This window comes from Cinclus cinclus, chromosome 8 (assembly GCF_963662255.1).
Source record: "Cinclus cinclus chromosome 8, bCinCin1.1, whole genome shotgun sequence".
Taxonomy (NCBI): domain Eukaryota; kingdom Metazoa; phylum Chordata; class Aves; order Passeriformes; family Cinclidae; genus Cinclus; species Cinclus cinclus.
The window spans coordinates 25,606,860-25,622,270 of NC_085053.1; the positions used below are offsets into that span (position 1 = coordinate 25,606,860).

At 41.7% G+C, this 15,411-nt stretch overlaps 1 protein-coding gene across 1 annotated transcript in view; it reads right to left on the reverse strand.

Moving 5' to 3' along the window:
• Window positions 1-15,411, reverse strand: part of LRP8 (LDL receptor related protein 8) — a 167,340-nt gene that overhangs the window by 49,509 nt on the left and 102,420 nt on the right. Inside the window, exon 3 of the mRNA XM_062497017.1 lies at window positions 14,181-14,303. Coding sequence (XP_062353001.1) covers window positions 14,181-14,303 — 123 coding nt within the window. The remainder of the gene's footprint in view (window positions 1-14,180; window positions 14,304-15,411) is intronic.

Consider the following 15,411-nt stretch of genomic DNA (forward strand, 5'->3'; position numbering starts at 1 on the left):
AAATTGCACTTGGTCTAGCTAAAGTAATTTTTATGACATTCAAGTTGAAAGAACACCTCATTTTCTATGCAGGTCAGCTATAATTTCCTACACAGCCACCAAAGACTTGAAGGACTCTGATGTCAGAACTTTAAATAACTACACTTGGAGTGCCCAACCTTTCCAAAACCTTCTGTGACAATGCAACAGAGCTGTTTTCATGTAGGTTTTCCCCACCAGGCAACTGCAGAAGTGAAAACACACGGAGCTCAAGAGGAAAGGGTCTGGCAGATTGAAGAGCTTTGCCTCAAGACCCAAAGCACTGGCCCAGCCCTGCTCCCCCTTCCCCACCAAAGCCAGGAGCAGCCAGAAGCCACCAGCCCTGCCTGCCAGCATCAGGGACATGGCACGACTGGCAAGCACAGGCACTTCCACTGGAGGCACAGAGGGCAGCTGTGAGGCAGCTCCTCTGCTCTCTGGGCATCTCTGCCATCTTCCCTAAAGAAAACAGATGCCAGGCTGCTAATCTGCTTTAGGAGACGGAAAGAACAGCCTGGCAGAGATTTTGATCCGTGTCACAATTACAGTTCACTCCCGGAGCAACACACATTTCTCATGATCCCCAGCTGGAATTAGTACAAAAGCTGAGCTGAACCAATATAACCTTCAGAAGGTGAAGGAAATATTCTCTTGCATCGCCCTTAGAAAGTAACTTTAGTATGAAAAATGTGGGGATACCTAAAGAGTGCTTCATCCTGTTAAATTAAAAAAAATCAAAACCAACAAATACCACCATCCAAAACAAGAGTAGCCATGTGAAATCATCGAAATAAAATACTCCTTTCTTCATGTTTGAAAAAGCCCTGATCTCCTGATTGACTATGCCTGGTGAAGCATGCTCGTAACGATGTTCAAAGGTATTACTTTATTTCATTCTCAATACAGGTAACACTGTGGGGCCACACAAAATATTAAATCTAGCCTACAAGTCACCCCAACATCCGGATTTCAACATGTACCAGTCTCAATGACCCGGGTTATACAGAAAAGCAAACACAGATTCTGTGAGCCTGTTACAGAAGAGGACATGTGGTGCTCTTGCTGATTTTCAATCAACAGAACATGATTTGGTCAGCCCAGTCTTTCTGCTGTGTAGGTCCAGTTCTTAATTTGGTTTTAGCTGACAACCACTGCACTCTACACAATGTGCTGGAGCTCCACATGTAGTTATTGTGGTTTTAAAGACAGATTTCTGCATCCATTGTTGTGTGCACTGGCATGTGACAACCTCAGCTGCCTTAAGCATGCACTGAACCATCACTCTCGAGACTACTGTTCCTCCTTCCCCTCTCAAACCTGCCCACTCTCTCCACCCAGCCAGTTTTGACCTCTTAAGATCTGTGGAGTTTGGGAAAGTGCTTAAGTAAACTACAGTACAGAGGAAGCAAGTCAGCACATGTATGGGTTTGAACTACGAAAATTTTTCATTTGTCTCAGGAGGAGAGAAAATGTGTCTTGAAAGCCAGAAACATCAGCCCTTGTTCTCAAAATATTTGATGAGCAGATAGGGACACATTCACTCCTCCTGGAACATACGCTACACGACAGCTTCCAGTGGCAGCTGCTTTACACTCTGGGAAAAAACACTTTTTTTTAATTTTACAAACCAAAACCATAAGAGACAAATGAAAAAAATCCAAGTGAAGGAGAAGAATATGCAGAATTGTTGTTAGGCTATGTATAGTTAAGAACTGACCCCACAGTTCTGAAGTTCCTCCCTGATTTTGCATAGTCATTGAATACACTTTTTGCAGGAACCTGAATCTCAGACATATTTTTATTTTAATTCTTTTACACAATTTTAGAGATTTCTTCTTCATTTATTATGTATAACAGGGATTACATTTTTATTTAGTTTAAATTGGCCCTTTCTAAACATAGTTCTATAGCTTTAAGCTACTTCCCTTTGAAATGTTTTCACAGTGGCCGTCTCCCTGGTATTTAGAACTCACCATGACTAATTCCTCATAGCTTCTTAAATATATGCAAAAAAGAAAAGGACTTTCATTTATGTTACTAAATGCAGTCACATCACAGACTGTCTCCTAAAATCAACCTTTAAAAACAATAATAAATATTTCATACCATATGCTGAGAATATCATGGGCTCCAATCTCATAAAAAAAACCCAGAAACACATGGAAATTCCTTGCTCAGTACTCTGTGGAAAGAAACTGTAAAGCACAACTCAGAGGGGTGGATAGGAGTTGTTATGTACAAGCACAATGCAAAGGCAACTGTTAAATAAACAGAAATTGTGTGCATTAGGACTCAAACTGTGCTCAGAATTCAGGCCACCATGGATCTGAGGCCACCAGCAGTTTAGATCTGTTACCTCTTCTGGTTTGCATTCCAAGTACCGTTTCAAAGGACAATTCTGCATTTCAAGGAAAACAAGGTATAGTGTTTACACCCTCACAGTGTAACAATGAAAGGAAGGAAAAAGAAGAACAATGAAAATTCTCAATTTTCTCCATAATCCTGATACATACTGCTGCCTAAATACTTCTCTTTAAACATCGTCAATCAAGATTTCCAGCTTACAAAACATACCAAGGAATGGCTCAAGACACACTAAGCAATGGAGCATGACTGTAATGAGACAATGTCATTCTGCAGTGATGGGCTGACTTCTCAACAACCCAAAAATCCAAGCTCCCAGTCCAACAGCAGCTGCAAGTAACAACAGTGACCTTTAAATTTCAGGACAGTAAAATCCAGCTACAGCAGGCAGTAGAACAGCAAGAGGCAAAATCTGAGAGCACATATGGGAGACATGATCTATGCCTAAAGGCTACAAAGAATCAAAACTTTCATTTTGGTTTTTTTTTTTAAGCCTTCACACCAATGGTTTTGAAAAGTTGCTGAAGCTCAATTTTTGTCAGAGCCTGTGCACCTCACTGCCTTCATTGAGTTACTGATGCATGTACACATGTTAGCAAAAGCACAGGCATGGCCAGATGTCCCCCTTCTGACTATCACTACAGGACAGTCTGCAAAAGGAATTGCTTCCTAGAATCCATTAATTTAGAGCACTCACCTTAGAAGTTGCTGCCTACACTGAAGCATCCCAAAGGGTGCATATAAACACTGACAATCTCTTTCAGAAATCTGAGTCTGGATCCTATAGATATTTCCTGGTGTACTTGTGAACATCTAGGCTTTACTCTTTACCTACACTTATTGGAAAACAGTGACTTAAGAAAGTATCTTACTTAAATTTTTCATCCACACTCTTTAGTAAGGGATTGCAGAAGAGAAACAATCAAATTAAAATGTCCCATGTGCTCAACTTTTACTCACAGTTAACAAAAAAAAAAAAAAGGCAGGAAATTAGACCAAGAAGAATACCAAGTTAAAAGCTCTCAATCCAATGAAAAAATCCAACCACAATTCATAGCCCTATTATTACCTGGTATCTGTCAAAGAGGAATATAATCAAACCTACTCCAATCACTCAGTTATGACAACACAGCAGCAGCCTTGACAAAGTGGCACCACTTCTTTTGCAGATGGTGATGCTTTTAACCACTTCAGTCACCCATGGCCCCACCACAAGGCAGCAGCAGTCAAACCCAGGGTTCTTGACTGCCAGACCTGCAGCTCCAGGACTTTATGGCAAGCAGTCCTGCAAGTTCCCCTAGAACCACACATTGTTATCTTCGTTTCCTACCACGGCCTCAGCACAGAAGGCAGAACCAGGTGTGCTCCACCACTGGCACCAGACTCCTGCTTCTCCCACCCCTTCTCCTCCTACCTGAACTGCTGCTCACTACCCCACGTGCTGCTCACCTGCCCTTGACACAGGACATCCTCCCATATCTGCTGGTCGTGCTCTTCTTCAAACCCACCTTTGGAGGCTGCTTTTGCCCAATGTACAGTAACTATGTTAATACAATTATCTCTCAGTAACACTCAAGCTGCACCTGGTGTCAGATGAGGGACCCCACTGCAGTCTCTGTTCCACTCCTGATATTCCTCAGTTTCATTGCTCTTCTTGCTTCTCTCCAGGCTCTTCCGGTACCAAATCCCTCTGCCAGCCCCCTGTAACCTCAGCACAGCCATAAGCTCTGTGCCAGAAGGTGGCTGCACAGTTGGGGCAGAACCCCACTGGCTTCAGCAACTCCCTGCTGAAAACTCAACTGCTTAATTACACTGCAAACACAATTATTTAATTACAAAGGAAACTGGGGCTGCTATTACAGGACCTGTGTTGGATTTGCTTTTTGGAAGCACCTCTTGGTGCTGAAATTACAAATCATGATGTAAGCTGGTAGTTTAAGGGCTTGGTGGTTATTGGACAGAAGAACAATTTAGAATGGGCTTGCAGTAGTGTAGTTACATGCAAAAATGAATGTAAAAAATGTGATTTTAAGGATGACAGCGTTTATTTAATCTCTTAAAAGCTGTTTACTTCGCTGCCCGGCTTGAATATAATTAATCAGGAACCATTTTTCCAGCTTTCACATCACATAACAGGTAATTATGGAAACAGAATGGAACTTTAATTTTGAGAAAAACATAGATTGTTCTATTGTGATCATCCACAGCATTGCTGTTTCTTAGAAGTAAACATATTGTGCGAGCTGGAAAGAAACCATTGATTAAAATAATCAAAAGCCCCACTAGAAGGATGGACATGCTTTTCTTTGTAAAAACCAAAATGTATCTCACTAGGGATACAATAGTTGAGGTATTTGAATTACCTCTTCCAAAGCCCACTTTAATTTTTCCTCCCAGATTCATTTAATTAAATCTACTATTACAGGGTGAGGTTTTTTTCATTTTACATACAGTATAGAAAAGCTTGGTGTACTCTGGGAAATCTAACAGATTAGAAAATCTTACCAATATTTTTTTTATCTTGATTTCTTCCCAGTGATTTTCAGCTGAAGCAACCTGTTTAAGATGCTGTTTCCAAGCATGCCAGCAATCAAATATATTTTAAAATAAAACAGTAGTAGTTCCACTTATAGGTACCTGATAAACAGAAAAACTTTTCAATTCCTCCTCTTAAAAGCTAGAATATCAATAAAACAAGGTCAGAGGTGTCAGAGCCATAGGAAAGAGTCCAGAACTGGAATTACCAACCAAGCCAGGCTATGACTGGAACGGGCACCAGCTTTCCCCCAGTGTTTTGTCAGCACAGTGGGTGCTGTGCTGTCGATGCCAGCCCAGGACAGGCACATAAGCACCAACAAACACTTCAGGGGAGATCAGGCCCAGTGCAGGCAGCTCCCCTTCTGCAGATGCTCAAGCACAAATGAGAGCAGGGGGTTCCTGTGGCTCCTTCCCTTTCATTCCCTGGCTCATCAAGGAGCAGGGGCGCGGGGGAGAGGGAATGCTCACAGAGCACTGCCAGGCTCCATCAGCAGGGCTGGTCCCACACTGCCGTGGGCACACAGCCCCTGCTCCAAGCTCTCAGCTGTGGCTGTGGGTCCAGCACAGCCCCGAGGGGTCTCCCAGCATCGGCAGCTGCTCGTTCATCTTCCTTCCTCCCAGGCTCACTTTCCCTCTCTTGTTCACAGAGATTATTATTCCAATTCTAATAAAAACAGGGAGGAAAGAGCCCCACAGAATGCTAGGGGGATAAAACTGTACAAAGGATAAGGGAGTTGAGCAGCGCTGAGACGTGTTTGTAAAAGAGATTATGGTCGCAAAAGTGCTCCTTGTCACGAGGGAAAATAAAGGCACAAAAGGTCCCTCCATGAGCAAACATAATGAAAACTGACAGGATGAGTGATAAAATCATAGAAAGAAAAATTATACAGGTCTCCAGGACACTGCCAGAATTCATTGTAAAACTCTTTTTCCTGCTTCCTGAAGTCTGTACTTTTAAACTTAAAAACTTGCCTGAGGATGGTGCAACATTGGTATTTCAGCTTATTGCTGCCAGGACAGTAACTCCTCTCTGTTCTGTCAAAGGACTGAATAAAACAAACAGCATTCAGGACTTCCCAAAACCTTACACCACAAAGGAAAAACTGAGTGCAGCATCCCAGCCCACCTTCAGCAGCCCCAGCAGCTGCAGGGAGGCCATCCCACACCACTCCTGGCAGCACCTGCACGGCCACAGCGAGGACATTGCTGCACCAAGCTCCAGGCTCATACCAAGCAGAGATGCTGTTCTTTCCACACTAAAGTGACAACTCTTCTGAGGTTTTACAGGTATTGAGAAGTGAAATGCTGCTCAAAGGAACCATGAAGAACTCGGGATTCAGCAGATAAGCGTAGATTTAATAAATTCCAGTATGTCCTCACCCTTTTAAGTACAAAACAAAGTAAGTCTGAAAAGGCTCTGGTGCTATTAAATAATTGTGTTTCTTATCTTGGAGTGAACATTTCATCTTTTATATACATACAAAGACACCCCCACCTGTTTTCTTTTTTAGAGGATGGAACAGGCAGCTTAGATGGCAGTTTTAATTGAATGTGTTCAGGCTGTTGCACAAGAACACTGATGTGTAGACTCGTGACTGGGAAGAAAAGACTTTCCCTTACCACCTACACCTTAACTTCATTATAAATATCCTGCTGGCTCTCACAACTCAGCTCAAAGTTTGACACTTGCAACATGTCTAGAGGCAGGAATTGTGAGGCAGCAACACAAATTCCAGTGGAATTCAGTATGTTAATTGCTATTTCTCAGTCACACTCCACATGGGGCTGATATACCTGATGAAATACTTGAATAACCAATTGTTCTTTTCTCTGTGTGTCTATGTGCATTTCTCAACACATGTTTCATGCACACACAGCGGCTAGAAATGAAATCAATTGTCAAACATGTTACGCATGTTAATCCCTGTACGGGAAAAAAAAAGAGAAGTGTGGTTATGTTTGCAACCTCTGCCAAAACAGAGAATCACAGACTCATACAACATAGAGGGTGACAGAGTAAGATGATGAGAGCAGGCCAGAAAAAGGGTGCAAGAACTGGCATGAGCCCAACATGTGCTCTAACAAAGCTACTCAGTTCCCTGCATTTTAATGCAAAGGATTCAAATGTGCTGTAGTAGGTTAAAATACAAGACAAAAAGGGAGAGATGAAACGTGTCACTTCAAATATAGTCATGAATACAGTGTCCCTAGAAAGGAGGCTGGAGCTGCTGCTGAAGCCAAGCCTTGATTAAGGCTCTCAGAGCATCCCACAGAGACACAGGGAGGATCCACACCACCCTCACACGTGCAGGCAGTGCTGGCTGTGACCCTCTCCCAGAGCACAGCATCACTGAAAGCACTGCGGGCATTAAAAATCTCCAGTGCAAGGTTTAAATTACAGAAATTACCTACCAAAGCATGCAGAAACTACATATTAAACCAATCCTAGAGGAAACAGGATGGAGTGTCATGAGACCCTTACTAACACTGCAAAAGATTTCAGTGGGAGTGAATGAAAACAGGATCCTACAACTGCAGGAACCAGAAAGAGATTAAAAATCCCCATTAAAGAAAAGGTGGTAGAACAAGGAAACACAGCTTCAACTGCAGATGCATTTTAATGTCAGTAAATTTAAGATAAAGTCATTTAATATTCACTTATTTTCCTCACACCATAATTCACCCATTCAAAAAAGGAGAAAAGGTTTGTTGTCTATGCTGTTGCACTGCAATACCACTTCATTCAGTTAAAACATTTCAATTTGCAAATTATGTTTTGCCTTTGATTCCCAGAAATTATTTCCTTTTCACATCAGCCATAGTAGTTAAGCAACTGTGATTCCTGCACCCTTCCCTATATAAACAAACAAAAGGATTAATATAAAAATCAGGTAATCTGAATTTCAGAAAGCAAGTAGCAAGAGAATGGAAAAAACAAAAGCACTAGGCAATGAAAAGCTACTTGAGATTTCTGAAAACCTTTTATGCTTTTAGTAGTTCAATATTTATAGCCTGTTAAATAATTACACATACAAGAGCTTCACACACTCAACTTTAATTTTCCTGCTATTCTCTCCTATTGAAATAACTGCAAGATTAACTGTAGCCATAAAAATGCAGCATCCAACTCCTTTATGACCACTCTTGTCTATAAACTTCACGAACACATTAGACCAATAGGGAAAATGTTTAAATGCTGGTGTTTAAACTTTGTAGCCATCAACAACAAGCAAAATCGATCTGGGGGATGGAAACACTGCAAATGTCCAAGCAGAAAATGCTACATGAAAAAGTGACTCCCTTGCAAGACACCACTGCTGAAGATCAGAGCAATACAAACATCAGAACAGACCCAGTAGGTTTTTCCAGTTGGTTTCCCAACAGAACTCAGTCAGCCCTGTGCAAAGGTCACTGCTGAGACGTAAGCCCTAAACACATTCCCAGAAAGGAAAAACACATTTTATGCAGGCATTACTCAAAACTTTTCAGCAGTGGTAGAACTGCAGCACAATCATTACAAATCCTAAACTCATTTACATCTTTAGGTAAGTAAAATGCTGAGATCACCAAAACCATGTAATCATCATCAAAAAGGAGATGTAATTCACTGCCCACAAGCCACAGACAAAGTTATTCCACTACTGGGGATAAACTGCTCAGCTTTGAGTTTGCTGAATTTCCTTTGATGTAAAAAGAGTAATTTCATGCTTCAAGAAAAGGAACAGGATGCCAGAAGAACTGGATTTGATTCCCTACTCTGTCAAGGACTTTTCTTGTTAGTCCCTGCGGATCCTTTGGGACACTGAGGTTGGCTTAGGGCTGCTCAATCAGGACACACCTGGAGGCAACTCCAGGCAGGTGCAGAGTTTGTGGATCCAGAGGCATTTGGGAAGCAGTGGGCTGAGATAAGATGGTTCAAGCAGGGGTAAAGGGCCATTTGTAAGAGTTTGAAGAATCTCTTACACTTACAAAAAAAGTGACTGTAAGCCACCATGCCTGGGAACTACAGGTCTGCTGACAAAACTCAAAAAGTCTTGTCCATCTCCACTGTTAAGCACTCCCATGGAAAAGGAGTTTTCAGGAGGCTGGAACCCTTTCTGCAAAGTAAACCTGGAAGCTAAGTGACATCTTAAAACCAGAGAAATTAATTAATTAATTAATGTTCAAGTTATATTTTGGATGTGATAAAGCTTTGATGGGGTGAATGAACAAAGCAAAACCTGTATCCTGATTACAGAATTGCATCACTGACAATTATCTGACAAATTAATCTGAAATGAGAGACTACGAACAAGGAGAGTTTGGGGGACCAGCACTTGTTTGGCCAATTGAAGAGCAGGATAAAGGAAGATATCATTGCTGCCTCCAAGTTCAAAATGGGAGGGAATTTTGGAAGTGAAGATGGAGCCAGACTGTTCTCAGAGGTGCACAGTGACAGGATGGGAGGTGACAGACACATGCTGCAACAAAGGAAAGTCTGTCAAGATAAAGGGATTTTTTTTTTCCATTAACAGGGGTGGTCAAACATGAAGACAGGGGTCCAGTTTGAGCAAGGAATTGGACTAAATTACTCCCAAAGGTCCAAATTATGAACCTCTGTCTCAAATTATTCCATTACTTCATGGAGAGATGATCATGGCTGTTTTCATTTTATTCTGTCTCAATAAATTTGATTACATTGACAAATCAAAGCTTTCATCACTATCCCTACAAACCAGTCTGAGCACCTGGAAAATGAGACTGCCACTTTTGTGCCTTGTCTCTGGGAGGATCCTGAGGCTCTAGAAGTGTTTCCACATTCAGTACCTTGTCCTATATTTGCTTTGCAGATGGGGTCCTCATCAGCAATTCAGCAGGGCTCCTGAAGGCCCAGCAGGGACAGTGCCAGGGGGACAGTGCTGTATTTTCTGCTGGCTGTAGCCAGTTGGTGCAGTTGGAGTGTTGTTAAAATGCACACCTGTACATCTGGCATTAGCATCACCGTATTTAATTCCCTGAATGGTCTCTAACAGATTATTCCAACAGAACAGTCCTTAATTTACACGTTCCACTGCATTTGCAACCCCCCAGCATCTTACCACATTTGTACCAACAGATCTGCTCTTAACTTTGGGGAAGAAAAAAGGGGGGGGGGGAAAAAAGCTTTTTTTACTGCCCCTGGTCCTAAAACTGGGTATCTGGCTGTGCCTGGCTGATTTGGCCTAGATTTTTCTTTTGCTACTTGAATTCAATGGCTCAGTGTATGTGATGCCCTGAAAGGAACACTCAACCCTTCTCCAGGAAAAATTCTCCAAGGGCAGGGAACAGTTTATTAAGTCCTTTTCCACAAAAGCACAGTAATGTCACCAAACCCACTCAGTCATGCAGGAGATCTGCATCAAAGAAGAATAATAGAGATGTAACATCCTTTGGGCTGAAGAGAGCTGGGAGAGGATTGTGCATTTGGGGGTGAACGATACCATCAATGCTACCAAACAACAGCATTTTACATTTGGGCAACTTAATAGGAAATGAGGGCAGAACTGACCAGCACTGTGAGCACACACAGCAGCAGCACACAGAGTGCCTGGGACCATGGAAAATACCCATTAAAAATATAACTGTCAAGTTTGGATACATCTCCCTGAACCACTCGTGACATGTACTCTAAAATAAGAAGGAAGTGCCTGAACTGGTGCCGTATTTCAAACCAACATTCAGGATTCGATTTTATATTCCACTTCCATTTTAAAATCTATTTCCAGAACTGTGCTTATTAAACCTGCCCTATTAAATCATCCCCCTATTAAATACAGTATAAATTAAAGTTTCTTTTTCTTCCTCTTAACACCCTACACTCTGTATCTTTCTGTAAAATAAATTCTGCTCTTAATCAGGAGAATGTCATATATCTGAAAAAGAACTAAGTGGTGAATTTATGCTCTCTGCATTCCTTGATCTCATTATATATACAATGTCCTAAGGCAAGAGTTTGCCAGCTTAGATTTTCACTTGCTCTATCCCTTTAATTTGTGTTCCCATCAGTGTTGCTACTGACTGTTAGCATTTGTTTTTATTTTTCTCTTGAGGTTTTATTATTTTTTTGCTAAAATCACTGCTTAAATAATCTAAATCCTTTAGAGGGAAATTTAAAATTTCCTTCTTGTAAAAAGCAGAATAATTCAGTACCTGAGCTGGAACAGCATTAGGTAGGTAACATTCATTTTGCTGGAGGTTTCTGTTAGCTCAGAAGCATGACTTCCCTTCCCCCTCTCTCAGCTCCAAGATAAGGAATAGGTAAGGAATCTTTCCATACTCATAAGCAGAGCCTGTGGGTATCAGCAGCCTGCACCACAGCCCCAGGGTATCACCAAGCCACACTGGGCTGCTCTTAGTGGCAGTAATGAAAAACGGGGCCAGGGTTCTGGATATGGTGAACTCTCCAATGTAGAGTACATGTGAGTGAGCTACCAAAACTCTTCTGCAGGTGCCAGAGACCTGTCTTGCAGAAAAACTGAAGACATATAAACAGTTTCTTATTTCCAGTGAACCATTTCAAAACATTTCCTCTGAAATCAGTCCATGCTAGAAACTAATCAACTTCAGCTAGAACCAAAACCCACAACAGGGAGAAGTCCTAGAGATTTCACCTGCTGAGGATTCAGTGGTGAGATACCCTTACAGACACCACTCACAGACACATTCAGTGGCTAAAAGAACACAGTTAAAAAATAGTAATTGCATGAACAGCAGAAAAGGTGCAGACATCACAGGTCCAGCAGAAATAAGGCCAGCTGGGATGCAATCTCACCCATCCAGTAGGACACAAGTCATGCTGCCCTGTACACCTGGGAATGGCTAATGTCCCTAGAGAACATATTGTTAGGTACAAAGCTGAGCACCTTCAGTGATTAGAGAAACAGAAAAACCAAAGTACAGTCTAGGCTCTGTAAAGAAACAAAAAAACCCACAAAACCCAAACAACCGAAAAACCAAACCAAACCAAACCCCACAAACTGTTACCTTCAACCAAGCAAAAGAGATGGGGAAACAACATCCCTAAGAGAGCATAAACTGTATTTAAAAACACATAAAAAGCCATTTAGCATGTGGCTAGATGCTGAGAGGAACAGCCTTGTTTTCACCACATTCTAAGCTGTAAGTACTCCTAAAATGCAACAGTCAGCATTATTAATGCTCTTAAACTGCCTGGATTGAATGGACTATGGACAATGTCCCAGTGTTGCATTAACTGAGGAATAACCCCAGATCCTGGCAGAGGTGCTGACAATTATGTAGCCTGTCTGAAAGCCATTGATTTTATAAAGCAGTTTGATCTTAACAGAAGTGAGAAACCTCTTATTTCCCAGCCTGTCCATTCCCTAGGGAAGCTCTGCAGGGCAGGTCCCTCCCCAGGGCTGTGCTGCATTTCTAAGCAGCAAAATGAGACAATCACAGGCCCTGCAGTAACCCCTTGACACAGGAAGAAAGTCCAGCCTTGATTTTATCAGAGATAAAGAAAATGGGACTGGAGAGAAGTATCGTACAGGAATGAATGTCCCTCTATACATTTTGCCTATCACTGCATTTCCTGTCATTACAGCCTCATCTTAAATGACATTTACAGAGATGAAGAGTCAAGCCTTTTACAGGCCAAATTATAAGGAAAACCCCACACTCTTTAATAGTTTCTTTAATAGAACAGGAACAAACTTCTTCCTGTGTTGCAGGAAGATGTTTCATGGGCATTTTTCTGAACTGAAGAACCACCAGAGAAACACAGACTTAGGTCTCTTGGAAAGTTTCGAGTAGGAAGAAAAAGAAAAGATTAAAAAATTGAAAGAAAAAAAACCCACAAAAATCTGAACAAATTACTTTTCTCTGAGGACAGCAGTCCTGTATGGTAACAATCTGAGGCTCAGGTCAAGTTTCTTTTGTGATACTTACGATTTAAGGCTGATTTCCCCAGAGGATGAAGTAAGTGGGGGAAAAAAAGAAAGGTGAAATGGGTAGAAAAGGAATGGAAGATGATTAACAGAAATCATCAGGGATCTCAGTGCAGCGTGGCCTATCCATAGCTTGTGTTATGGCCTCTGACACGAGATTTGCAGGCAGAGACTGCAGCAAATGAAGCTGCTTAGTTATTCAGCCCCCCTCCAGACAATCAGGTAGTGGAAGTAGCATTAATGAGGCAGCTTTTAACTAAGGAGGATGCAGGGTGAAAGACCAGCAAATACAGTACATAAATATGTTAATGTATTTATTGAGGTAATTTTTTCTGTAGCCTGTATGTGGCTGCAAAAATTCAATTCATTTTATGCAAGAGAAGTGCATTCATCTCCCTTAATTAGGGAGAAAGTAGGACTGGTACTAGGATTAAAAATAAAAGTATGGTTGATTTTGAAGTCCTCTATGTACCCCATTCTGGTGAAATTTGATAAAATAGTTCCTCCAACACTGCTTCTGACTCATGGGAATATTTGTGAAGTACATGACTGGAAATTCAATAGAATGGCCTGTACTAGATTGTTGCTCTGGCAAGAACAAATCTGCAGATGTAAGTAAGCACACAAATAAAACTCTACATATTAGTATTTTCATTAAAATATCCCTGTGTTTCCCTTCAACTCAACATCAGACAACCTTTCACAGTTCTAGAACAATGGGGCACAAATGGACCTCCTCAAAAGGACATGATAAAATGCACTACATGAAAATCAAGAATGCTCTTTTCAACTTACTGGGTTTTTAAAGGGTGTTACCTGCAGTAGCATCTGTCACACTTACTCAGCTGTAGTTATTTTTTTTTTCATTCATTCTCAGAGGAAAAATAAAAAAATGAAGATCGAGCAACACAGTAACATTGTAAAGCTCCTCTGGAATAACAGAAGTGCTGTCTGCAGTGATGATAAATCCCAATATGTTACCATGCAAAACACCAAATCTGAGTTTCCAAAAAGCCTGATCCCAGGTGAGTGTGACACTTCTCACACTGCCGCTGATCATGAGGCTGACAAGGAGGTCATGATGTTTACAATTCCCTTGCAGACAGAAATCCAGACTAGACATCGCTGCCTGTATCACAGTCTGGAAAAGGAGTACATCCGCAAGTTTGTAAACCATGTGATTTGAATGACCTGAATCCTTTATGTCTGTAAATTTTTGTTCTAACACAAGCATAAATTGACAGATCATCCTGCAAGTGCTGGGAATAACAGCTCCAGTTTCTCTGTGTTTTGATAATAGAGCATGTCTGAGAAACTCCACTTTGTGCTACTCACTGCATGCTGCTTCTGATTCATCTGACCCGTCGGGACATTCTTCTTCCCCATCACATTTCCACCTGGCTGGGATGCAGTGCCCGTTGTCACAAGTGAAATCTGACTCAGCGCAAGTTTTCTTTGCTGCAAGAAAAGAAGAAAGTACTTGGCATGAATATAAACTCTACAGAAGAGCTCCACTGCACCCAACCCCACCAAGGACGATATAGATTACGTTGTCCTAAGCACACTGATTTCACATTCAACACTGCTTCTTCATGAGAGTCACACATATATCATAGATGGGTGTTTCTTCTCACCAGAACTCTTATCCCTCCATTATCTGACACAGATTCACCCTTCCGTGTCTTTTTCCAGCCATTCAAAAAACAGGGATGTTCCTTTTCAAGATAATTTTCTAAGGCTTTTACTATAAAAAGCTGTTGCCTTCATGGAACTGAAAGCATGCTGCATGATTTACAGACAGGCAAGACAAACAAATATCACCTTTCTAGTACTATAATCTAAATATTAATGTTTCTATCTATGCCATCTATTCATGGCTCGTTAGTACATCTGTCACCACAGCAGATGATCATAAAGCACTCCTTCAAACACTAACATTCATTTCATTGAATGTCAACCACTCCACACTCTTTGCTTGCATTAATCTAAGGCTTGAAAAAGATGCAAGACGAACTCAAGCAATTAATTGGTCTATTCCTCCGTGCCAGTGGTGCAGCACCAAGTGCTCTGCAGTTCTAGGCAGCATCCTCCCACTGCAAAGAAAAGAAAAAGAGAAAATTCTACATCTGTTTGGTCCCTTCAGGCTTGAGGCCTCAGTGTTGATGTGACACCACTCGCTCACTGCTTTAGCAGTGGTGACCTCAGTGGCTTTTCTGCTGAGTCCTGAGCAAGGGCTGGGGTTCAGTGTCACCACACTGAAGTGAAATGCTCTCTGGCTACCTGGTATCTACCTTTGTTAGCCATCAACTGACACAGGAAGTGCTGGCAGGGAGATTTGTCTCTTCCCCCTGCAAAGCTGCTCACAACTAATAGGATCACAGGAAAATTCAGGTAATGAAGGACCTCAGGAGGTCACCAAGTCCAACCTCCTGCTCAAGACAGTCTCAGTTCCGAGGTCAGAGTAGGCTGTTCTGTGTTTTATCCAGTCTGATAGGAAAAAAAACTCAACCAAGATGGAGCCAGCACAACCTTCCTGGGCAGCCTATTCCATGGCTTAGCTGCCCTC